Raw genomic sequence first — 27,477 nt, forward strand, 5'->3', positions numbered from 1 at the left:
AGGAAGATATGTATACACACACAGAGAACATGAAACAATGGGTTGTTACCATACACACTATAAGGAGAGTGATCAGTTAAGGTGAGCTATTATCAGCAGGAGAGAAAAAGAACTGTTTGTAGTGGTAATGAAAATGGCTCATTTCCAGCAATTGACAAGAAGATGTGAGGAACTGTAAGGGGTGGGGGGGAATAAGCATGGGGAAATAGTTTTAGTTTGGCCCATCCACTCCCAGTCTTTATTCAAGCCTAATTTAATGGTGTCCAATTTGCAAATTAATTCCAATTCGGCAGTCTCTCGTTGGAGTCTGTTTCTGAAGTTTTTTGGTTGTAATATTGCAATTTTTAGGTCTGTAATTGAGTGGCCAGGGAGATTGAAGTGTTCTCCAACTGGTTTTTGAATATTATAAATCTGATTTGTGTCCATTTAACTTCAATGTAGCCATTTATACATATTTCACATGTACAAATTACTGCCAGCACAGTGATATACTGTTCTTCTGTGTTGTTGCTCTTGCTATTCTGGTGGAAGTTATGCCAGCTATGGGCATAACATTCTTGAGACAGATTCTGAGATGTTATAAATAGACCTAGTTCCTTTTAACTTTTGTCCCTCTTTTTATTCATTTCACACAGCTTGTATTGGATTCTCCTTCAGTCTGGGACAAACAGTGGTTCAGAGGAATAACTTAGTTTTTTTAATTGCTTTTTTATAAAGCTCTTTAGGTGGTGTTTGATCAGATGTAGCATATGTATAAAATGCGGGCAAAGCAGTGGGTTCCTTCTTGCAATCAGAACAGTTACATTCTCCACTAAACTTTTTCTTTAGCACTGTCTAACCTCTCGGTTTTATACATGTGCAGTATATGGAAAAAATACTAACACAAATTCAGTGTACCTGAGCGGACAACATTTTGTTTTTTTAGTGCCAAGATGTTGTGTATGGCTTTCATTTTCAATATGGCAGGTGACAGGCTTTATTTTAGAGACTTCACATCATTCTAGCAATCAGTTATTTTTCTCTGGTAATCAAAGATATCCCCTCTCTCTGTTTGCCAATTGTTTCTGATTTACAGTAGAACTGCTAATCACATCGCATGTTTTGGCATCTGATTTTCTTTGTCCCTTTTCCTTCTGTCCAAGAATCTCAGATTTCAAACAAGTGTTACACAGTTTACAGTTCTCACTTCTCTGAACAGTAGCTGATGCTTTAGTATTGGCCAGACACGTTATTTTAAAGTGCAAGCACATGACGTGGTGTACAGCAGTCTAGGTAGAAAGCAGTCCTTATTAACTGTAGAAAATACAAATCAGCTTCATCCAGCCCTTCCCAAAGATCTATTGGCCTGTAGAGGTTTTAGAATGTGCCACTTTTCTGTGCTATCATTTACTTGCCAAGGGCCATATTCATCAAGATACTGAATGCCCTTGATTGACTAACAGTTGTGGGCACTCAGTGTAACCCACTGGTGAATATGTGTTAAAGTCCCGCTCTGTTCCAATCCATAGGGGAGATGAGTTGATACAGCCCCAAACTAGAGGGGCCAGGCTCTTTATCTCAAGCTGTAGTAGCTCAGGCTTTTAGCTATGGGGGTCCCCCAGTTCAGCGTGCAATGTATTGGCCAAGATGGCAGCCATCACATCAGTACCTTGCTGGGTTGGGCCCTAGGTATTCTGTACTGTGTAGCCATTTGCACTTGTGCCGAGTGGGTGGAAGATACTAGTTTTCTGACTTGGTTGTATTTTACTCCCCCTTTTCAGTCTATTATGCGCAGGTGTAAATATTACAGGTGACTCCACAAGGCCTAAAAAGAAGTACAGGATTAGACCCAATATTATATTTCAGCCTTTATAATTTGCCTTTTAGGTTTTATCTGTTTTTTGCTCAAAGTTCTTGATTTGTGAGTGAAGAAAGAAAAAAATTATACATCCATCATGTGCCCCAATTTAAGATTTATAGTTACTTTAACACTCTCAGGCAGCTCGTCATGCAATATTATTTGGCTTTTTTTAAGTCTTCTATTTATATATTTGAATTAAATGCTAAAGTCCTTTTTTCAAACCATGACACCTAATGAAGCATTTATTTTGTTTTTTTTAATATAGATCTGGTACTACACAAACAGCATCTTCAGTGAAGCTGGGATAAGTCATAAACTGATCCCGTATGTTACCTTGAGCACCAGCACTGTTGAGATTTTGTCTGCTGTTTCTTCCGTAAGTTGAATGATAAATTGGAGATGTGTACATTTGATGATAAATAACCCCCTTAACATTACTTATTTAATGTTGAAATAAATAAATGTTACTGATTTATTATTTCTTTATTCATGTTCAAATACTTTATCAGCAACCGTATATTGATGATTAAGTTCAACATCTTGAAAATATCATAGTTGAGTCCAATTCTAGACCTACTTTCCATGACTGTGTAGGGCGTATAAATCCCAGAATGACATTTAAAGTGCATAGCAACTGCTTTAGTATGCCAGTTAATCCAGATAGTGAGCTGCGAGACTGCTCATGTAAATGAGCAGAAAGAAGAGCGTGAAAAAGTTCATCCTCAAGATCCCAACTCAGAGTTGGTCTGGGTAAAAAAGGTAAGTCATTTTGGATTTCAGAAACTGTAACTTCTTTCATTAGCCATCAAAAAGTGGTGCTATGACAATTATTTCATAGTGATTAATGAGTATCAAGCAAAATTTTTCACCTTTCATGGTGTACATTCAAATGTTTGTTTGTACACCAGCCTGTCATTTTAAACAGTGATGGGAAAGATAAGCAAAACAACCACAGTGATGATGATGTGGAGGATCCAGAGTTCCATGATCTCACTTCTGGCCCCTTCAGTGGTAGCAAATACAAAGCTCTTTAGCACCAGAATCTATAATGTGCCGTGAATGTATATTGAATTCAAATGCTAAAAATCCCCATAAAGCTTTTGATGGAGAAATAGTAGCCACATGCAGTTTTCCCCTCCGCCCCCCCTCCCATAGCAAACTTGATTAGACAACATGATACGCTATTGTGACAAAATAAAACTGAAAGTACTTTCAGTAGTTGAATAAACTGTTCACTGTTAGTCCAAGCGTATTTTTGTTTGCACTATTATAATTTAAAATTTTAAATGTTTTTGGAATGCGACATTACAGACCAACAGATTGACTACATAGATAAATTTCATACTTCTTAATTAAAGCTTTATCTGCATATATTCTAATACCATCAATATTGCAAAATCACGTTGGGATTTAAAACATTTTTAAATGTCAGAGAAACAATCTTGGAAAAAAATCCATTCTAGTAGGATAACAAGTGCATTGTGGCCTATTAAATGTTATACTAAACCAAGCTATCAACATTATTTTCATATTGTATGGGACATAAGGAGAGCTTAAATGTCACAAAGGCCTTCTCCTGATCTTTGTACCTTTCCACACATCTATTTTTCGATTTGTGACGATCTCAGTTTAGATACATAGTCACACTTTTAAATAAATGGGACATTATTTTAATATTTCTGTAAGATAAATACAGAAAAGTGATTTGGCAGATATTTTTATATGGGGAGGATGCTGATTTTTGTTTTCTGGCACTGAAAATTACATGGAGAAGGTTCCATGGCATAAAAGCCATTGTATAAATAGGGTTTGTTGTCTTTTCAGTGGGTTGCATACTGTCAATTTGAAGTGCATGTTCAGAATATATTGTTATATCTAACAGGAAATGGATATGTCTAAGTTAGTTCCCAGTATCTGTGATTTTTTTCAGTAAGTTTCTCATGCCCACAAGGTTATTTTTAATTCCCTTCTTTTATATTCAGTCTGCTTGCTGCGCCTCTGGAAATACCGATGTATGGAAATCTCTAACTCTTCAAACATGCTCTTTTCAGATACACTGAAACATTGCTTTATAGCCTTAATTTTATTTCAAGAATCCTCAGGCACATTTTATTGTTCCTGTTCCAACTTGAATTTTACATTGCCATTTGAAAATGTTATACCTTCTCTTGTTACAAGTAACTCCTAAGACTAATATAGTTTGAAGAGATTGAAGGGGGTATGTTTTTCTTTTCCTTTCTTTTTCTCCTAGTTTGTTTGTGCATTTGCCAGTATTTTATGTATGGTCAATTTCAGTGTTTTGTTAATGGCAAACTGCATTGCTCTCCTGCATTGGTCTGGGTGTCAGTTCATAAGAACACTCTTCCCAAGGAATCTGCAGTAGGGTGTTTACAAGTAGCAACAAAGCTGAAACTGAAACCAGGTCATCATCAGGAATAGACCCTAGGACCAATGCACAAGTCCCTACCAAGTGAGCTAATGAATTACCACCATTGTTGAGATAGCAAGGGTAGACTTTTATCATCTTTGTGGCCTAGCCATTAGAGGGTCCATGATGCAATTAGGCAGTATGTTATACAGGCAGCACGCTGTTGTGTACAAAGACAGCAGAGCGTTTGGTAGTAGTGCTTTGAGTCTACCCAACAGACAGGAGAGAAGAAAAACCATAATATATATTTTTGATAAAGAATTTAAAAAACATTCAATTCACAATATGACCTTAATATAGTAACAGAAAATTCAGATAGAAAGTGTCCCTTTAACTTATCTTCTGGGAATAATAGCCCAGTAACACTAGTTGATGTGATCCTTGAGGAAAAACAAACATACAATAATTATAATTAAGGCTAATATTTTGTCATGGATATTTTAGTAAAAGTCGCGGACAGGTCATGGGCAATAAAGAAAAATTCACAGAAGCCCATGACCTGTTCCTGACTTTTGCTAAAAAATATCCATGATAAAATGGGCAGGGACTGGGCAGCTGTGGGTGGCTAGGAGCTAGCAGCTTGGGGGCCCGCTGTCTCAGGCGGCGGGAGTATCTCACAGCTCTCTGCTGCTGCGGGAAGCGGCAGGACCCTGCAGCTCCCAACCGCAGGGCTGAAGTCATGGAGATCTTTGTAAGTCACAGATTTCATGACTTCCGCGACCTCTGGGACAAAATCGTAGCCTTAATTATAATATTAATTTACCCCTTTATAGCACAATCTCTCCAAAGCACTTTACAAATAGTATGTCATTAATACATAGCCATTACATTAATCTATTTGCTTGCTTGCTACTAGCAAGCTTTAATTATATCCCTGTCACTCTTTCTATAGAGTAGAAATCCCAATGGTGACATAAACAAACAAGAACTTGAAAATTGAAATGCAAATATTGCTGCAAATACCACTGTTCCCAGGCGCATGCCCAGATTGAAGCTCCTGTCTAGTGTGATTCATGAAACATCTACAGCCATACCACTTTGTGCTCCAGCACTTATGATCCCACCAGTTCAGGGGGCACATGCTGGGTCAGTATTTGAATGAAAGACCAAAGGAAATTTAAATACTGCAGGAAGTGGTCTCAGTGATTCAGTATAGTAGAAGACACTCTTCATTTTAAGCCGTTGCTGAACCAGTGTCCTAGTTCAGTGCTATAGAGGACCATGCTGCTGAAGTTACTTTTTTTTTTTTTTATTAAGAGATGTAGAAAAACAGTGGTTTTAGCCATGTGTGCTCATTAATTATCCCATGGTACTTTTAATAAAGTAGCAGGGGTGATACCCAAAGCTTCAGGTCGCATACAAACTCTGGTTGCCATGTTCTCCCTATCTAAATGTCCCGTACATTTTCAGTCGGGTAGGGAGTCTTCACTTGATGAACTATTAATTATCTAGCAATTCAAAGATCCAGTTGTGCAATGCATGCTCACATTAGTAACTTCATTTACATGAATGGTCCTGCTGAATTTAGTTTGTTTGTGAAGCACTTTGGAATCCTTTGGAATGAAAGATACTGTAAAATCTAAGTAGCTCTTTTACAATTATTATTATTTACTAATAAATACAGACTGTAATGAAAAAATATCATTTGCCAGTATTACCGCTTTTTAAAAATTTACAGCAGTTCCCTACAAAATGTTCTCTATTGCTTTTTTCCCCATAGAGTGCTTGTGAAAAGATTTACAGCCTTTTAAAACAGCATTCTCCCCTTAATAAAATTAACCATGAAACAAAAAACAGTGTTAATTTTATCCAAAAGCAATGTTTATGCAGAACATCATCTATAAATATATCCAGCTATAAATAATTGCCCGTGCAAGCAGACATTTGCTTTTCTAAATTGGCTGCCATGCTAATTTGTTTAGACCGCATAACATTTCAATAGCATGTGTTTTTTAGATGATTAAACACTTAATGTGTTTCGCTTAATACTATGAAAGCTCTCCCAAATATGTGTGGTAAGTGGTAGCCAAAGAATACTCAATGATTTATTCAGTGCGTAAAGCACTGTATTCTTCTGGTCACAAAGAATGATTCACTAATTAATCTGTATTCATGAGCTCATCCTCATTTTGCAGTTTTCAGTGTAACTGTCTGTGATCCTTATGAAGCAAATTTGTGAGCTGAAAGATACTTAGACTAGTATCACACCACATACAAATGTAAAATCTAGCAATGCTATAGTAGTGGAAAATAGCTACCGTCCCAGAGCATTAGACATTCTTCTATGTGTACGTGTATATAGTGGTTGTCTTTTACTACACGGGGAATCTGGACTCAATAATGTAGGGCCAAATTCTGATCACCTAACGCACCCTGAGTAGTACCTTAATCCACATGTATATTGAGGTCAATGTGACTATTTCTGGCTTAAGATACTATTCAGTGTGAATAAGGGTAATCTGGACCGTTACATCACTTTTTATAAACCAGTATTTATAAACAACTAATATTGGAGTGATGATGTAATGGCCTTCTGGCAAAGGGGACAAGAGAGACGTCTGATGGTGGTGTTGGCTGGCAGTGGTGGCTTGTGTTGTGTCTATGCACCAACACCACCATTAAGGCTCAGAAGACCAGTCTTTTTTTCTCTTTTGATAATGAGAGTTGGAAATACAACTGCTGCAACTTTGTTTTATTTCTCTGGAGTGTCCCAGTGGTTCATTCTTTGCCTTGCCACATTTGCTGCCCTCCTGCTTCTTGTGTTTGAACTTAGCATGCTTCAGTGCTGTGCAGTATAGTGTCTCAGATCATGCCTCGTAAACTTGAATGCTAAGTTGAAACCCAAGACATGACATACTGTGCTTGGATATTACTACAAATGAATATTGATAATGTATATGTTTTAAAGAAATATTTACTATTTCTCAGATGATGTGAAAAATTCTTGAGAGGCATATTCGTTTATTATTCAGTCCATATATAGGTCACCTATCACGAAGCATCCAAACATTATTCATTAAAAACCAAAGTGCCAAGCACTGAAATCTACCACAAAGAACCAATCATTTCAAATTCTAGTTTAACTAAGGCTATGTCTACACTGGCACTTTCGTCGCTAAAACTTTTGTCGCTCAGGGGTATGAAAAAACACCCCCCTGAATAACAAAAGTTTTAGCAGCAAAAAGTGCTGGTGTGGACAGTGCTTCATTGGTAAGAGTGTGCTCCTGGCAACAAAGCTACCGCTTCTCGCTGGAGGTGGTTTTATTTTGTTGCCGGGAGAGCTCTTTCCTGGCGGTAAAGTGCGACCACACAGCACACCTTACAATGGTGCAGCTGCAGCAGCACAGTCACACCATTGTAAGGTGTGCAGTGTAGACAGAACCTAAGAAAGTAATCTGGTACAAGGCAAAACCCAGCATTTCCTCCAGCCACCTCAGCACCAAAAGGGGTTACTTGCCAAAACCATGGGTTAATGGGATGAGAGGAGTGAGTAATATAATAATACTTAGCTCTTATGCAGTGTTTTTCATCTGCAGATCTCACAGGAGAGAAGCAGCATTATTCCAGTTTCTCAGATGGTGAAACTGGGCAAAGAGAGGTTAAACAACTTCCCCCAGGTCATACGGTCAGTCAATATGAAAGCAAGGAATAGAATTCAGGTCTCCAGAGTCTTGTTCCAGTTCCTTGAATCATGCTCCATTTACCCTTACAAATAGCTCTTGTATACAGGGTTAGAAAGTCAGAGATAGACCAACTGAAACAGATGGGGACTTCAGCATGCTTAAAAGATATCCAACAAGGGGAATCCAATGGACCTCCTTCAGGAGGTGTTCCTCTGCTGAGGATCTTTTGACTGATCAGACAACCAATAGACTAATGCCATCAGTTGCTGACAGCCCCCGTAGAGTGCTGAATGAAGGAAATGTTCAACAAGTTGTCATTTGAGGGCATAAGAACATACCCACCCAATCTGATGCAAGAGCCAAGCAGGGCATATATTTATTAAAGTGTGATGTGCCCAAACTGGGTGCCTCAGGCTAACCGTCTAAATCCATATTTAGGTACCTAAATAAAAGCAGCGTGATTCTTTGTTTCTTTTTGCAACAGGATGGTTCATGCTGTAGGAGAAATGACTGTGCTGTGAATAAAGGAGCTATAAGTAAAACTATACATCCACCTCTCTGGTTTGTCTATTACTCTTTTCTTGGACACAAGTGACCGTACCCTGAATGATGAATAGACATGAGAGTGATGTAGATTTGATTATCTACTTAATCCTACTGCTTAAGATGGAAATAGCACAGAACTGGCAAGTCACATTAATCACATGAGTCTGAATCTAAAGAGAAGCTCTTATTCAGGACAGTATCAGTCAGAAGCATGTCAGGAGAAAAAAGGAATATAAATAATCATTTTATTATTGAAAAGTAGTGGAGCGTATTTAATAGCAGGTCTTAAGATATTAGGAGAGTATAATTGAGAGTTTTCTTAATAAAACTTGGGGGTTGGGGAAAATTTGAAATGAAGTATTCAGGAACCTACCATAAGAACTACAGAATTGGGACCTGTTAGCAATTCCACTTCCTTATATAATCAATTTCACCACATAAACATGGTCAGAATTTTTGAATATGCTCTGATTTCATTATGTTAACGCCAGTCTCTGCAGTTGACTCAAGTGGAAGTGATTGGCAGTTGTTTTTTTAACTCTTTATTTATTCAAAGGAGTTGTCAGTCAGAAGGTAGTTGTGTGTGATCTGTTGATACAGAACATAGTTCCCTTATTGACTGGTGATATATGAAGTTGTATTGCTACCTGAAAAAAGTTACATCAGTGGAATTTTAAGGTTGCAGTATTAATTGCACAGAAGTCAAGAACTTCAGTTATGTTAATCACAGGAACCACCAGAACTCCTCCTTCCAGTATGTGTGCTTATCTCACAGCGAAGTGCTATATTTTGTACTATTTGGCAGGTAGCACAATCCAGTATAGTAGAAAGCCTTTGCACTTTTTCTGCAATCACAGGTGGACACATGTAGAATTTCCTTTTATGCCATATACAGTGGTTTAAGGTACAAAAAGATTTCTACCAGTTTTTACTGGTTTGAGAAATGTTCCTAATATAGATAAATGGTGAATGCAGAACCATAAATACTTTAAAACTGGTAGAAATATTTTTCACACAGAGTAACTCAAAAACATCTAAGTGGGTTTTGCTAATTAACAACTTTTGAGCTAGTTATCATCCCTCAAAAGAGGGGCTTATCATCGAAGTCTGTATGTTATCTTAATTATAGTATTCTTTACCAGTGAAACATGTAATAACTCATAACAAGCTCAATAACATATATGACTTTATTTTTATTTATTTGTTGAGACCTTTTCTTCTTTAGCTTTCTATTTAATTTCAGTGGAGCATTGGGGTCAATAAGACAAGGGGAATGGGAAATTCAGGAAGTATTACCATACTATAAATAGAAATAATAACAAATACGTAGTGTGAAAAAACATGGTAAACCATAAACCAGACTGTGAAAAGAATGCTTTGGTGTAGTTGTGTTTTGCTTCCTTTCCATTGTTTTTTTTTTTTCCCCTACTGAAAATCAATCAATATTAGGAAAGCGTCAAATGATTTTGTAGGTAAGAGAATATTAAACTTGTATACAAGATGGAAGGATTTGGTGGCACTCCCAATCTGCTTGTAACGGTGTGGGTATGTGCATACACACACACACATACACAAAATGGTCCAAACTTTTCCCCCTTCCTGGGGTTTGCTTTATTATTCATGTAACAGCCATAAATTTCAACCTAATCTTGGCTGTTTCTCAGATTGCTCCTTGTATGAAACCTTTGCTCATACCCCTAGTTTCCTTTGTGTCACAGTGACATTCATACCCTTTCTCTATTACAGAACAAAACCACAATGTTGTGTAACAGAGAAGGTTTCTCATGCACAACCACCACCAACTCATATATTAAAATTAAGAAATCCAGTTATGTCAAATGCATTGCAAAGCATCCAATCACCAACAACTTGTAGAAAGTGCAATCTTCATCCAGCTCTATTCAACATGTGTCTCATCTCTCATAACCATAAACAAATGTCCTACCAGAACAAGGTTATCCATGTGCATAAATGTTTTCAAAACTGGCTCTTTACTGGTAATTGAGGGCTGACAACATCTCACAGAATTGTTCAGCACTTTCTATATTCAAGTCTCAGACACAGAAACCATCAGAAGTTTTTATAACGTTCAAATTTTAGAGTGGCTATTGCTTATTAGATTCAGAAGGGGACAAAAGTTTAAAACATAGCATGAAATTGTAACTTGTCATTTCTATGTCATTATATTCCTATTTTATTTATATAAAAAATTTAAATCCTTAGGCAATGCCCAAACCAGTTTCTTTTGCTATTTAAAATAATAAAAACCTCTTCATCTTATTACTTAAAATAACTAGAACAATACAAAGATGAAAGTAAAATGAATGAAATAACTTGAACTCTAGACATGACTTCACCCAAGCACAGTCCACAACTGAAACTAATAATTGGAGATATACCAATCTCCTAGAACTGGAAGGGACCTCGAAAGGTCATTGAGTCCAGCCCCCTGCCTTCACTAGCAGGACCAATTCTTGCCCCAGATCCCTAAGTGGCCTCCTCAAGGAGTGAACTCACAACACTGGGTTTAGCAGGCCAATGCTCAAACCACTGAGCTATCCCTCTCCCCCATGCTAACTACAGTAGCATGACATTTATTTAACTTGAAAATAAAAATACATCTCAGGATTGACATATGGCAGGAGAAGTATTTTTAAATGCTTTCAAGAAAAAAAGGTATAGAAAAACTGAAGCTAGTTTTTAATTGTCTTGTGTCTTATTTTGCACCAGTTTCCATTGTGCTTTATAGATGACCACCTTATGCCGAGGGACAGACTCTGTGCATGGTTTGTATGACAGTTTAATAGAAGAATCCCATTTAACAGAGGAATTCTGTTTTAAAAGATAACACTGTTCTCACTCTTACAAATGAATAACACTTCTTTCCACTTGCTCCACAAACTACTTAATTCATGTAATTAATTAATTATAACATTCTCTCTAATTCTGTTCATGACTTACTTCCTACAAGTTCATCTGGGTTCTAGTTTTAAGGCAATAATGATTTACATTTTGGTTTATTGTGGTGAACTGCAAAGCTGAAATGAAAACTGAGCCCTGGTCTACTCTGAAAAGTTTGTACTGGTATAGCTATGTAGTTAGGGGTGTGATTTTTTTTTTTTGCCAACTTAACTATGCTGCTGAAAGCCGTAGTGTAGAGGTAGTTATGTTGGTATAACTGTGCTTCTACCAGCATAGTTTATGCTGGCTTCCAAAGAGGCATAAATTACACTGGCATAAGCACTTTCATACTGTCAACAGTAAGCTGGTATTATCTGTATAGTTAAAACAGCAAAACTTTCTAGGGTAGACCTTCCCCTAGCCACCTTCAGGCAGGGACATTCAGAACATATTCCTGTCATACTATGGGAGACATTCAGCAAAGAAATACATTTCTTTACCTGTTAAAATTCTTTTACTCTCTCTATGAAATTTTCTGGCATGTTCTGTTTAGCTACAGGCATTGGTGTTGTTCTATGACTTCATTATTGCAATCAGAATTACCCAGAGGGGGAAAGAATTATATAAAGGTAATTAACTCTCTCCTGTTTGGTCACCACAGACAGTATTATGGGGACTTCCCTGCATAGGGGAGCTAGACCTGGATTATGCAAGGGGCTGAGTGGTCTGGCACAGGTCCAGCAAAGCTCTTACACATTCTGTTTAACTTCCAACACATGAGTAGTCCCATTGTGAAGCATGTGCTTTGCTAGATCAGGGCCAACATGCTCAGCACCTTGCAAGATCAAGTCCCTAGGGCATGGTCCACTAGTGGAAGCACAGAGATCTGTCTTCTGTTCCCAGCTGTGCTAAGGACTTGCTGTGTGAGATTGGGAAAATCTCTTGGGCTAAAATTTTCCAAATACCTCTACAATGGGGTGCTTCTGTTTTGACCCACAGTTACTGGGCTTGAGTGTGTTTACTTGTGCAGTAGAGAAGGATAATTCTCTCCACTGTTAATGAAGTTCTGTGGCCTGTGTTGTGGAGGTCAGACTAGGTGATTATAGTGGTCCCTTCTGGCCATAAAATCTACATGGGTTAGTTTCTTTGGTCTACTAAGTTCACTTAGTGCTGCATCTCCTACACCAGCTGCCTCTACATGCTTCCAGTGTAAGGGGGGGGGGGAACGGGGGGGACTGTGATGGAGCCAGGCTCCACTATGGCAGATTCTCTGCTGGTGTGAGCTCCAGTGGCCAGAGTTAAAGTTGGCCTCCTGCTGCTCTAACTTCTACTGGGGCTGGTGATCACGGAGCTGCAGGCAGCCACTGTCACCTGTGCTTGAGCAGATCTCATATTTAATGGAAAATTGGGGCCTATGAATGTGTACTTAGTTTCTCTGAAAAATCAGACCATAAATGTCTCAGGTGGGCACCCAAAATTAGTGGACATTTTTTAAGATTTAGCCTTAGCTTTTCTGTGCCTCCCCCACCTCCCCCATAAAATAAGGATGTTAGGAATTACGTGCCTCACAGGTTCAGTTCATTGATATTCGCAAAGCACCTTGCGATTCTAAGATGGAAGGTGCTGTAGTATTATGTGTTCTGTCTTGCATGGGTGCACAACAATGAGAGGAGGGAACCAGTGGAGCATATTGGCAGTCTGTGAAATATTGGGCCACTCAGGGTATGTCTGCACATCAAAGAAAAACCCACAACTGTCCCGTGTGGCTTGGGCTGTGGAGCTGTTTCATTCTTTCGTTGATTTTTGGACTGGAGCCTGGGCTCTGTACGTTGGGAGAGTCCCAGATCTTGGGCTCCAGCCCGAGTCTAGAATTCTACAGACCAATGAAACAGCCCTGCAGCCCAAGCCCTGTGAGCCCACGTCAACTAGCACAGGCCAGCTCTGGGCTTTTCTTAGCTATTTAGACATACCCAAAGAATGTCCCAGGCTAACCCCAGTTTTGGCTTTAGCTTCTCCAAAAGAGGGTGAGGAGGAATAGGGAGCAAGGTGGATGCAACCCCCATACCTCTTCCATAACAACTAGCAGAGCTGAAATTTGTGGAGAGAGTACCCACTGCACAAGTATTGTCCTCCCCCTCCACATCTACAGACACATGCCTGCCAATAACACAACTCTTCCTGGAATTCCATGGCTGCAAACCACCACGGAGCCCCATGTAATCTGAAATTCATTTCATTTCTGCATTTCACCTTTCACATGGGTGATGCTTGAACTCAGGCTTTTAGACCAAAGTAACTATTTACCTGGCAAATAAACAGTTGATTCTAACTTTTTAAAATCATCTCAAGAAGTTATTTGACACATACCTTTTAGATTTCAAGTAATGTTACCCTGTCTTCATAAGAAAGTGATTTTAATTAGTAATTACTGGTGGGAATAGTATGTTAGAAAATGTTCCAATGTGTCTGGTCTAAAACGTATCTCACTCATCTACTTAAAGTGTATGAATCTAGGAAAATCAAATTATTTTATACTAACCCTTTTTAGAGCACTTTTTATCATATTCCTCTTTAGCGGACATACTCTGATTTTATGTAATTTTTTTTAATTAAATTCCTTTGTCTGCAAAGTAGTCAACATAAATAAATGAAAAGGTGCATGAATGCTCAGGTTTCTGTGTATCTATGCCATGTTTGAATGAGTTTTGTATTCTCTTTGTCTGATCATACAAATTAAAGTAACTGTTATGTAAAAAAAGTTAAACTTATTTGATATCCACTGCACTAATGGAAATTGAACCTACACCATTGCACTTTAAGACAATCAATTACAAGTTTCACATTCTTCCATCTACAATCTCATTATGGTTCTGTAGTGAAAAAAATTAACCCAACCAAATATTACTTATTTGCTCAATTTTTAATGAGCAAGGCTGAATAATTACAATGACCTGTTTTCCAAAATATGTCAAATGATGTAATCTGACTACTGTTATGAACACACTGTAGCTGAGAATTAACAAAATGAAGTTAATTGTTGCTATCTATGTTTTTTTACATAGCACCTATCACTTCACTGTAAGAATTTTGTTAATTAACGAAGCTCTACTGGTTCTTCAGGAAAGTAAAATACTATTTCTTCTTATTCAGGGCTTAGCTGTTGAACGGCTTGGACGTAGACCTCTACTTATCGGAGGTTTTGGTTTGATGGTCGTCTTCTTTGCAATACTTACAGTATCCCTGACTTTTCAGGTACAGTATATTCATTACATAACTATTCTCTTTCATTTTTCTATTTTAAATGTCTGGTATATAGTACTTCTGGGCTTCAGCTTACTTCTGTGGACCATTCCAACTTTTGATTAACTTTAAATGATGGCCTATTCTGAAATGGAGATTTGAAGTTCTGTCTTCTGTTTAATTATAAACTTAATTATTTCAAAGTGTGATTGTTAGTCGTAATGTGATCTAAAAGATTGTCTCATTCATTTCTTACCAAGTGAGAATTTCTGGAAGTAGATCTGAGAGGATAATTTTGCCCATGGTTGAGAAATGCTGCATTCAACATTTCATACTTTTGCTGTAAAACAGTATATATCTTCTTGAAATTTCTTGCATTCTCTATGTGCCTTCTGTTTACTGGTGATTTTTTTAAAAAAGCAAAAAGGTTAAATTCAAACAGAAGACTCCCGGGGGAGAAAACATTCCAGTGCAACTGTAGCTTTGAAATTCAGTTCAGCTATTTTGACTCAAAAGGTGAAGATTCCTTATTTGTTGGAAGGAAGCACCTGGCATGGAGATGCAGGGTTAGCATTTACTTCGCAAGTGATTATGTCAAATGATTGGAAGAAGGTTATTAAACAAACTGTAACACTGAAAGGAAATCAGTTTATCTGCCTTGTTTGTCCTCCGTTTGTATGCATTGTCATGTACAGCTTTCTTTTGTTCCTGGGGCCTGAAAAGTAGAGTTCTGATAGGTTGGAACAGCCTGCTTTTGGTGATCTTTCAGCAAGTTGTTCTTCCGCTGGCTATAGTCAAGATCTCTCTGTCTTTGGTACAGTGACTAAAATGAGCCTAACCATTTATCTGACTGCAGTATCCTATTTCTTTGCTTGAGTTGATACAAAGGGAGCCACTGACGGTATGTCTATATTGCAAACCAACGTGTAATTATACTGTGGGTAGGTCTACCTGCTCTAGCTTTAATCTAACTAGTGAAGGTAATAGTAGCAGTGACAATGTAGCAACACAAACTTCAGAGCAGGCTACCTACCCCAATAAAATCCCGCCAGGGACCCCGGGTACATACTTGGGTTCTTTTCCCAGGCCCCTGTTTCTTCACTGCTAGCATACCTGCACTAGCTAGCTTATGGCTAGCACAGGTATGCTTACTCGGGCTATAATTATACCTTACTCTGTAGTGTAGACATACCCTCAGAGTCAATGTGAGTAGTGTGTGAACGTAGTAAAACCATAACAAGAGGTAGTGGCTGGAAACTGAAGGCAGACAAATTCAAATTGGGAATAAGGCACAAATTTTTAATAGGGTGATTAACCAGTGGAATAAAGTACCACAGGAAGCAGTGGATTCTTCATCTCTTGATGTCTTCAAATAAAGATTTAGATTCCTTTCTGGAAAATGTGCTTTAGCCGAAGACACTCAGTATAAGGCTCAGTATTAGGGCTCAGTATAAGGGTAAATGGGTGAAATTTAAGGGCCTGTGTTGTACAAGAGGTCAGACTAGATGAGCTAATGGTGCCTTCTGGCTTTAAACTATGAATCTGTAAACTATCTGAATAGAACTTACCATATTGTCAAGTGTATGAAACAATAAAACTGTACTTTACAGACTAGGTCATAAAACTAAGGTTGTTAGCACAACCATAAGACACATAAAAATATAAGGCTGCAAGTTTGTTATGAGCTGACTGAAAAGTAGGCTTTTCCAAACTCTTTAATACATAATGTGGTGTGTTTAAACTAATTGGACTAGATCTTCAGCTGTTGTAAATCAGTGATGCTCCATTGACTGTAAGTTAGATTTTAGTGGAGCGACGTCAGTTTACATTAGCTGAATATCTGGTCTGTTATGCATTAAGTATTAGATATAAGTCTGAACCAAGAACCCAGAATGCATACAGCCTTGAACTTAGAGGAAAATTCTATCTGGTTCTGAATTTGCACCTGTGTCCTCTCTGTTTAGACATTTAGATCTGTGTTTGGATCGAACTTGAGCTCATCTCTGATAAATATATAACTTTATGAATTCACACTAATGCCAAGGAGAGCCTTGACATATTATCATATTTTGAGAGTTAGTGAGTAAATGAATAAACAAGTTAAAAAGAAACAAACCAGTATAGTACTCTTTTGTTTGAACCTGTACATCAGTCATTTATATCGACAAGTATAGTTATGATGATGCTTCAGATACTCTCTGTAAATATATCTTTGTATTTTGTAAAAGTAACAAAGACTTAGTAATATGCAACCTCACTGTAACATTCTGCGATTCAAAATTTTCTGAGAAATAAGATGAGACCACAGGACTGTGGGGGGAAATCAAGGGGTTTTATTATTCAGCATTACATAGATGAATCATGGACTGTGGCCTGGCAATTCAGTAGAATTCTTCCTCAGTATTTGAAGCTAGAGGGAAAATTCATACAATTTAGAGATCCTATTGAATCAAACGTTACCTTCCTTTAAGCTCTTCTTTTTAATCTTAGTCAGTTCCTTTTGATTACTTTTTACCTGTATTGCTGTTGCTTCACTTAGTTTTCTGTAGACAAAATGAACTCCTCACAAAACCACATGATCTGTAATAGAAATAGAAGTATGGAACTTTGGAAGAATACACTGGCTGTCTCTATACTGTAAGCTGGAGATGTAAATGCCAGCTCAAGGAGACATACCCCCACTAGATCTGATTAAACTAAAGCATTAAAAATCAAGTATAGCTGCAGCAGCATGAGTGGCTAATTGCCCTGAGCATGTATCCATGCAAGATGCTAGTTATGTACCCTAGGCACCTAGCCCCTCTCACTGCTCACGTTGCTGAGGCTACATTCTGTTTTTAGCACCTTAGCTTGATCAGAGCTAGTGCATGTACATCTCTTCGAGCTGGAATTGACACTTCCAGCTCAAAGTGTAAACAGACCCAAAGACTTATAAAACCATGTACAATCTATGGCAGTGGTGGGCAACCTGTGGCCCATCAGGGCAAGCCGCTGGCAGTCTGCCCGACCACTTGTTTACATTTGCACGACCGCCTGCAGCTCCCAGTGGCCATGTAGCTGAGCAAATGTAAACAAACGGTCTGGTGGCCCGCCAGCGGCTTGCTCTGATGGGCTGTGTGCGGCCTGCGGGTTGCCCACCACTGATCTATGGGCTTGATCCTGTGGCTGTCCTTTTCCATACAAAACTTTACTGCAGAATCAGATCCGTTGGGTTGTTTGTCTACAATTTCAGGATGTGGCTGAATATCCCAACCTGTTTGACTACTCCCGTTGTATATTGTTTTAAGCTTAGTACATATGAAAGGCCATACTGGATAAGACTAAAGATCCATCTAGCCCAGTATCCTGTCTTCTGACAGTGGCCAATGCCAGGTGCTTCAGAGGGAATGAACAGAACAGATAAACATCAAGCGATCCATCCCCTGTCACCCAGTCCCAGCTTCTGGTGAACAGAACTTCCTGTTCCATTGAGAGCCATGTATTTAGTCCATCCTTCACTCAGATTAACTTTGTCATTTAAAAAAGCTTGCCATACTGGCCTTCATTAATATGGCAGAGACATCTGGGGAAAGTGACTAAGCACAATTTGTGCAAACCAAGGAAATTCTCTTTCACAGCTTGGCTTGAATTTGCTGCATAAGAAGTTATGAGTTTTTTGAATATTTGTGGCTTTTTCAGTGCAGCGAGACCTCTTGACATTTCACTGTATAGATTCCAAATTTTAATTTTAATACAAATTGTCTAATAAATATTTCAGGAACACTGATTTCTAAGACTAACTCTTGGCTTAAACCCTAATCTATGGAAAGAATGTAAAGAATATTTTGTATTCCATGTGATTTCTTATTATTGATTATGCATTTGACATAAGAATTGCTAGTATGGGTTATTTTTTGTTGTTGTGTTTTTTCCAGAATCATGCATACTGGCTCCCCTATCTCAGTATATTTTGCATTCTTGCAATAATTGCATCATTTTGCATTGGCCCAGGTAAGTAGTTTTTTTTCATGTTTTTGTATGTCATTTCTCCATGCACCAAACACTAAAACATGCACATTGAAGTGACATTACATTAGACTTTGCTGTGTGTGTGGCAGGGGGTTGTGTGTGTTCCTTGTATAAGATGATCAGAAAGGTTAGTCTCCTGTTGATAATGCTTCTGGTTCCCCATTGCATGTATAGACTTCATGAATTTGAATCTTATGCCTTTGGATCACTATGTTGATAATGTGCATGTAATGACATCTCACTCGTTCTCTGTGTGGGTTCTGTCAGGATTATTAGGCTTCTTTATGGCAATAGACACAACTTTATATACTGTATATTCTTAGTTTGCAGTCTTTATTACAATGAACCCTGGGACTCATTGGAGCAGGGGTTTCTGTAGAAGTATTAAGAAACACTGACACATAATGAACTAGATTACCAGTTACATCAGTGTAACTTTGGAACAACTCCATTAACTTAAACATTGTTACTCCAGGATTACATCAGTTTAACTGAGAACAGAATTTGGCCCTGTGAATTAGCAAGAAGCTAATTTTGATAGCATATGTTTGCAGGTGCAGAAAGAGGAATTTAACTAGAGCATCGTTCATGTACAATATGTGCTGCTAAAATGAGGTGTGGGTTTTTTCCAAAGATTCTGTAACAAACTGTTCTTCACAGAAAAGTTGTGGGGCGGGGAGGCGGGGGCTGGAAATGAACTGCTTTTGTGGTTTTCCTTCATATATGTTCTGTTATAAATCTGAAAACATTTCTGTCCCCATCACGTCTGCCATGGTTTTATCCAACATCTTTTTCTTCTTACTTTTTAATGAAGATGAAATTTAACATGATTCTTTTGTTTAGTTTCCTTGCTTGTGCATCAATGTTGTCGTCATCATTATTACTTACTTAGGCCACTTTTGTCTTTGGGGGTGGTGTTTTATTATTTTACTACTACTGGGAAGACAGCCGGAAAAGGCAGCATACCGTTTATTGTGAATCCTATAATAAAATAGGGCTAAACTGTAATATTGGAAGAAAAAAAAAACCCTCCACCCTCTGAGTGAGAGGTGTTTAGATATCCATGACACCTCAGGAAAAGACCAGGAAGCTATGACTCTGACTCACAAGTTCCTCCCTAGTTTCCTAATGCTCCTGGGGGAAGGACTATGTCACTGATCTGTGCCAGTCCCCTTCCATGGTCTCTGAGCTTCACTGACTGATATATGGATGGGGCCAAACTAACTTGCAAAAACTGAAAATTTCCTGCTCTGCCCCTATCTGTGTGGGAACCTGAGAGCAATAGAGAGTAGAAGTCCCTTGAAGACCGCTCTTTCTACCCCCGCCCAACCCTGGCACTGAAACCCGTGATGCAAATCATCGTGCCATCCCCTAGTGCTTTTGTAAGGGTAAATTTCAATTCTGCCCAAGTTCCTCATGTTTAAAACAAAATTCTCAGCAACAGATTGCTGGGTTTTAAAAAAAAGGCATTTTGAAATCGGTCAGTTCTCAACCAGATAGGCTTGAGAGGTCAAGTGGTGACTTTAAACTTCTTGCCAGTTCTCCTTTTAATATGCAAAAATAGTTTAACTCCTGTAAATAAGTATGAACACTTGTAACCTCTACTTATTTGCCTTCCAAAAAGCCCCATAGAAACAAATTTGAAGTGTAATTTAGGCCAACCCTAAAAGATATTTCACCAGTTTTCAAAACTTCAAATGTAAATCACAGTTCAAGCTTTTAAAATAAATCCTCCACATTTTTTCTTTTTCTTCTTTCCTCTTTTTTTCTTTGTTCCCTATGGTAGATTCTATTTTTGTTCACTTAGCTTTTATCTCTTCACTGCTGCCAGTCAGGATTTTCTAATGCATTTTGTGCTTGTACTGAGGCAATACATCTATAAGTATGCAAGACTGAAACTTCTATTCATTATAACAGACTGCTTCCGATAGAAAATCTTTAAAATTACAGCACTCTTCTTGCTGTTGTGTGTTCTGTTTCTGTTTTTAAAGGAAGAGAACATGAATACTGTGTTTTCTTTACAACCAATCCATCTACCATTCCAATATAGTCAAATACACTAATTGCTAGGGAAAATATGGTGACTGTGATAGATGCTATCAGCACATGATACAATAGTCTATGAATATTCCAACTTTATAAATGTTATATGTGTCTTTATGGGCTAGGGATTGTATTCCTGACTCAATAGGGGTGCGAAAATGTTTCCTCGGGAACTATAATCACTGGGGAATAATTAATGCACATCTCTAAGGCAGGTAATAAGTCTGAAGAAGTTTTATCCCGGAGGGGAAATTACATATAGTGGTTTGACGTAGTTCACGAGGCCAGGCAAATAAAGAACCAAAAGCCATCTAACGTGACCACCCCGACTGAGGAGGGAGGTTATTTTCACACTTGATCCAGAGTCTCCATGTGGAGGCTGGGTGATACCTGGTAAGCTAGACATGTGTATAAGCTATTTGTTGTTTGTGTGAAATATTTTCTCTGTAATGGTTTTGGTCTGACCAAATAATACTTTACTTCATAAGAAGTGCCTGGTTGTTGGTTAACCCTGTCTTTGCTTCTGAGAGAACAAGACAGCAAGTGTTGAACTAAAGTCTAACCTGTGAATTGCAGAAGTTTGCAGCTTAATTTCCCAGTCTGGAGGGAGTGAACTGGGGGGATCCTGCCCCAAGTAATATGATGTTCCCATTGAAATCATTGGCAGCACTTCAGCTGAGTTTAATGAGGCCAGATTTACCCACAGTGAAACTGCCTCTGTGATCAGCTATCCTTTAGTCTATCTGGACAAGTCCAGGATTTTTGTATTGCTTTGGTCTCTGTCAGGGACCATTTTTCTTTAAGAAATGGAAATTAGCTTCCATTATTAGCCATATTTCATAACAGAAGAAAACCTAGCATATATTGTTAACCTAAAAAAAGTGTAACTGAAAAGTAGAACATCCATATCTGTCCACGTCACAACACAGAGGCATAACTTTGAAATTTTTAATGCAATTATCAGATCTACTTTGAGAGAGACACATGTGGTTGCAATCCTAATAATGAGGTTTCATAGCCATAGCCCATTCCCTTCCTGATTTCCCTTTGTCTATGGGTGGTGGGAAATAGCAACTTGCTGCCAGTTTATGCCAGCAGTAAGTTTTGGCACTCTTGCTCTGGCATATCTTTGCTGGCTAGTGTATTGGAAAATAAAGCCCAGGTTCTACCCATGCCCTGATCCCGTCCTCTTAGTCTATGAGGCGATAAACAAGCATGTAGCAGTCCATTCTTTTATCTCCTTGCCCAGTTACAAGGTCTGGGTAGCCTTTGCAAAGGTGTAATGGAGGTTCCAACTCCCTTTACTATCCTTCATAGCTGTGTAGTCCAAGTGAAAATGTAGCCCTTAATAGTTCAAATCCAGCTCTACTGCTTGCTGTTTACCAGTCTTCCCTGGTTTAAGTGTATGAGACTCCCATTAACTTCAGTGATGGTTGTACATGATTTTGTGGCGGCTGACGCTGAATCTATACCTGCATGCCTAAACGGGGAAAAAAACCGATTGTACATCCCATATACTGAGTGGTACCTAACTCTGTGAGTAGTCTCATTGAAATCTGTTGGACTACTCACTGAGCAAGGTACTACTCTGTGGCAGTGAGGGTAGCACAGTCAAGTCCTGAAGAATTTTCACGTTGCATTTATATTTAAAAATGGAGCCAGCCACCTAACCATGGAAGCAGGAAGTTTCTACTCATCTTTTAAAGCCTAGAGCGATTAAACAGCAGGAGACTGTTATATTACAATATATTTGCTGAATTGTATGTCACATTGCCCTGAATTATTTGATCCAACAGCATAATGAAAGAACCACTGATGGGGTAACTCCCTGTCCTCTGTTGTGCTACCACACAAGGAGGGAAGGCTTATAAAGAGAGTGCTCCTTCTCCACATGTAGACAACAGTGTTTAAGTATTAAAATAGAGGGGCCAAGGTATAGAGATGATCCACCCATATGGTCTGGTGACTAGGGATGGTTGTCCAATCCTAGATTGTTAGCACATATACTAATGTCAGCAGCAGGCACTAGGTAGGAGTGGAGGGTGCTTAAAGCAGCAGAAAAGGGCACCGCACTGCATGTCTACTCTGGCCCATCCAATGGAATCCTGTGCCAACCGGCAGCATTTCTGAAGCATGGACTCATCTGAAAGTGGCCATGTTCACCTTGCAGTACCAGCCAGGTCAGGATTTGCCCCATAATGCATATTTGGAAGGGAATCAGTGTTGTTTGCCTTGAACGGTCTAGTCCCAAATTTCTTGGGTTTTCATATTGCATTAGTGTCCCTTTTATATGAGATCCATTTTAGTGTCTGTAGACTTGATGATATCATAAAGAGAGAACTGTGGATTCAGATAAAGAATGAGCAGGAGGAGCAGATGAACTCCATGGAAACAGAGGATCTGCCTTTATGCATGTGTCTGTTTAAAAAATGGAGGTGAAGAAAACAATAAGAGATGGATACAGAATTACTTCTTAATAGAAAGTTTTTCAAAGTTATCCATAAGGCCTCAGCAGGTGTTTAAATAAATAGTAAAATGAAAGCGTAATTCCCTCCAGTAAAATTAATGAGAAGATGAAAGTGTTACATAGTAATTCCAGCACAAATATAATTTCAGTCTACTATATTTGCAATACCTTTCGGTTGCATGACACTTCATATAGTTGTTATTCTGTTAGTTGTTAATATTATTATTATCATATATATATGTATTACCATAGTACCTAGGAGCCCTAGTCACGGACCAGGGCCTCACTCTGCTGGGCGTTGAAGTATCCCATTATTCTGTTCCTGCATAGGTAATATTCAGCAGTGGCCTCCTGGACACTCTTTGTCCCTGCCCCAGTGAGAGAGACCGTGTTCCTTTCAGTTCCTGGTTATTCATGTACAATTACATGCCAAATTGCTTTAGTTCATTTTACATGAACAGATAAGACATCTAATTACTTTACAGTGGAACAAAAAAAATCAATGAATTGGGTTAGATTAAATTTTAGTCCATCTAAAGGGACCTTATTAGATGAGTTGAGATGGGGCTTACAGACAGGAAAAGTTCATTAACTATGGGTCACATATTAGTTAATTGATCTATGAAGACAGAGGAATAAGCCATACAGTACATTAGTATAATTAAGCTAAGACCTAGATATAGTCAGTTTTGAAGGATCTTGAGCAATAATGCATAACTCAAGTGTTCCCTTAAAGTGTTCTGACTGGGGGGCCTAATGAGTTCAGTGGGACATTTTCTGGGAGTTAGGCAAACAGAAATTTACCCATGAAATTCCAAAAAGTTCATAAAGATTCTAGAGTCCAATTGTGCAACTCTTACTCACACAAATAAATAACAAAACTATTATTTATTATTACATTAATAATAAAATAAATACATCTATATGGGTACGCCCATTGGCTCCAGTAGAACTACTCATGTGAGTAAAGAATTAAAGGATCAGGTCCCTAATTCGTTACTGGCCACTTGTCAAATTGCTTCTTCAACATCAAAATCCAGTAGTTTGTAGTTGTGTCTTCTTAACTTAAAATTGTAAGGGGAATCTGTACTTTTGGATCTTTGTGGGTAAAACTAATAAAGTACAGTAGTAACTGTATTACTTAAATTCACTACTCTGATATGTTATTGACTAATACAGTATGGATCAAAGTCTTTTTTCAGTTACCCGTGCAACCCTCCTGAAGGGAAACGGTGCATGTTATTGATTGATTATGCAAATAGGAAAATGATTGTGATCACTAAAAATCAATCTATATGCCACCTACTTCATCTTAATTTTATATTTTAAAATAGAGTAGCTGACTAGGCTCAAAGTTGTTCTGCTTAATAAGAGAACTTTTAAAATAACTTTTAGAAAGAAAATACATAGGACTACGTAGTACAAAATATTAATATAACATTTCCTGTGGAAGATGTGCATGAAATATTTTAATCTGCTTTATTTCTTCAGCATTATGGTCCAGATTTTTATGGCATCCACTAAATTTGGGTTCTTCTGTCTTCAGGTGTCCAGTTTGAGACACCTAGGACCAAAAACTCAACTCAGGAATAAGGGCCTGTGTATTACCATCTGCTAGACTTCAGACTGGTCAAGAGGCTAAGTGGAGAGGAGGGCCTTGTGTGAGCCTTCTATGCCAGGGTGAAGTTATTATTACATTGTAGTGTGACCAACACAAGAGACATATTAATGTTAATGAATGTCTGGTATGATCATGGTGAAGGAGGACAGTTGTAGTTTAATGATGATCGTTAAGCAGAAAAATACAATTTCATGTTGCATCGCAGGCGTATATGAACAAAGCTCAACAATCTGTGTGATTGGCAGCAAAGTCATTTATTTCTCTCCAGCATGCTCTTATATACAATTCAAGCAATCAAAGCAAAGCAAATATTGTTAAACAAACAACACACAAGCACAGCTGTGACTTCATAGGGTAATTGTCATCCCGTCCCACTTTCTAATTTATTATCCTGTTTACTGCCTACCAGCAGATAAGAACTAGCCTCATCCTAGAAACTTGCATGTCAGTTTCTCACACTCCCTAACGCCAAGTTAGCAACATATTCACACAATTTCACACTTAAAATATATAGGGCTTTACTGTAACAGATAGTAATTTAGCTAGACAGATCTGAAAATTATTTTTAATCTTTCCTGTTTTTTCATAAATCTGTGAGAATGTTTTTCCCCAGGAAAATGAACAATAAAATTGAACTACCACTTAATAAAATATGTGACTGTTCTTAGCGTGGTGTGGAAGGATGAGTATCACCTATATTTGACAAACTGGGACTGATATAGTGTGACATTATTAAAGCTTTGGGATCTGATCTAACTACCTTTGTAGTTAATTGGAGCTTTTCTGTTGACTTTGGCAAGAGTTATATGTGGCTTCTACTGGGTCTAGAGATACAGCTCTTTGCCTGGAATAAATCCAGCATAGCTTCATTGACTTCAGAGGAGCTATGCCAATTTACTCCAGCTCAGGATCCAGCCCACGATATGTAGAAATTAATACTTTGAGACAATTAAAAGTGGCAGTGTGGCTTCCCCTTTAATAGTATTTTCTATCCTATTAGAACATCTGATGATTTCTTGATAGTTATATAGGTAGTGTGCTGTCTGTCACTTTCAGAAAAGCATATGGCAGAGTCCCATCTGCTCCTCCTCAATTAGGATCAGCTGTCACTTTCAGTCAGTTTTTTTCCTCCTTTTCTGCATGCAAGTTTGCAGATGTGTTCCAGGAAGAAATCCTAAGCATTGAAACTGTAACGTTAACTGCAGGTATATTGAGGAGTAGAAGATTGTTGATAGCTCTCTGTTCACAATAAAAAGATAAACAAAAATCTAAAATGCATTTGTGATGGGATCCCTCGGGGTGCCTCTTGGAACTGGGGTACCACTGAGCCCAGCTTCTGTCCCACCAGCCTGGGCTCCATCTCACATGGTGCTGCTGAGACAAGCTGCAGACACGCTTCCGGTCTTACACTTCCACCAGCATTCACACAGGTAGGGACACACCCTGCTGCAGTTACGTGCAGGACTAGTCACTGCACAAACCAACAGTAGAAAGGCTAAAGCCAAGGTAACTCTCAGCTCCCCAGGCCCGTACCCCCTCTGGAGCATAAACCCAAAATTATACCATCTTGCGCTGCACAATGTGGAGAGGAATATGCAACAGCCCCTCTGAGCTAAGATTCCTACACACTTCACTCCAGACTTACTTGTTGGTAGATTAAAACATAAAATAAATTTATTAACTACAAAAGAGAGATTTTAAGTGATAGCAAATAGATCTAAGCAGATTACCTAGTAAATAAACAAAAATGCAAACTAAGTCTAAGATACTAGAAAGATAGGATATGCATTAGCAAATTCTCACCCTGGCTGATGATACAAGCAGGCTGCAGATTCTTAAGGGACAAGCTGCACTGGCTTTACAGCTTGGAGTCCCCAGGTCTTTCGCACATGGGCTAGAAATCCCTTTAGCCTGGGTCCAGCACTTCCCCCAGTTCAGTCTTTGTTCCTCCGGTGTTTCCAAGAATCTTCCTGTGTGGAGAGTGATGAACACCAGATGATGTCACTCCCTGCCTGCTATAGCTTTGGCATATGGCGGGAACCCTTTGTTTCAAAACTTAGTTTCCATTATAAATCGGTTTGTGGAAAAATACTGACGTCCCAAGATGGAGTCCAGAGACATGTGGTCTGGCCCTTGCAGAGTCATAGCAGCCATTACTTATGGGCTGTCTGGAGTGTTCTCAGGAAGGCTCATGAGGTGGAAGATAAGCTCCTCCTAAGGCCTATTGTTTTCCCTAATGGCTCATTACCCTGAATAGGCCCTTCCCCACCCACTATCTAGACTGAAAGCATCCTGCATCTGTATACCCAGGGATAACTACTTTTGAAATATAGATACATAGTCAATATTCATAACTTCCGATACAAAAGTGGTACATGCATACAAATAGGATAATCATATTCAACAAATCATAACTTTTCCAATGACACCTCACATGGCCAACTTGTATAAAATGCATCATAAATTATGCTATAATATCATAATATCACTATGAAGAATATGGGGTGCAGTGTCACAGTATTTCCTAACAGTTTCCAGTGATGTTCTATCAAAAAGTTCCTTTAGGTTCTAAATGACCACAGGCTGGAGTTCAACAGTAGTTTGGGAATTTAAAACAGAAAAATATCCTTTGAAAAATAACAGATTCTTCTGTAGGTTGGGGAAAAAATGCTGCTTCTAGGCACTTATTTCTTGTCAGTCTTTTTAGTTATCTCATGTAACTACAAGTATCTGGATGCAAGATTATTTCTGGTTGAGGAA

At 38.5% G+C, this 27,477-nt stretch overlaps 1 protein-coding gene across 5 annotated transcripts in view; it reads left to right on the forward strand.

The window, feature by feature from the left end:
* The window catches only part of SLC2A9 (solute carrier family 2 member 9), a 153,994-nt gene that overhangs the window by 62,132 nt on the left and 64,385 nt on the right, over positions 1–27,477 (forward strand). For 4 of the 5 annotated variants that reach the window (XR_005599482.1, XM_039541736.1, XM_039541738.1 and 1 more), the window contains exons 8-10: positions 2,106–2,216; positions 14,489–14,590; positions 18,493–18,568. Coding sequence is in view for 4 of the 5 variants with exons in the window: in XM_039541736.1 (XP_039397670.1) it covers positions 2,106–2,216; positions 14,489–14,590; positions 18,493–18,568 (289 nt within the window). In the remaining variant the exon portion in view is untranslated. Of the gene's footprint in view, positions 1–2,105; positions 2,217–14,488; positions 14,591–18,492; positions 18,569–20,840; positions 20,865–27,477 lie in introns of those variants that run through there. The other variant, XM_039541739.1, reaches the window with a different exon arrangement.

The sequence above is a fragment of the Mauremys reevesii genome, linkage group 5 (assembly GCF_016161935.1).
Source record: "Mauremys reevesii isolate NIE-2019 linkage group 5, ASM1616193v1, whole genome shotgun sequence".
Lineage (NCBI taxonomy): Eukaryota > Metazoa > Chordata > Testudines > Geoemydidae > Mauremys > Mauremys reevesii.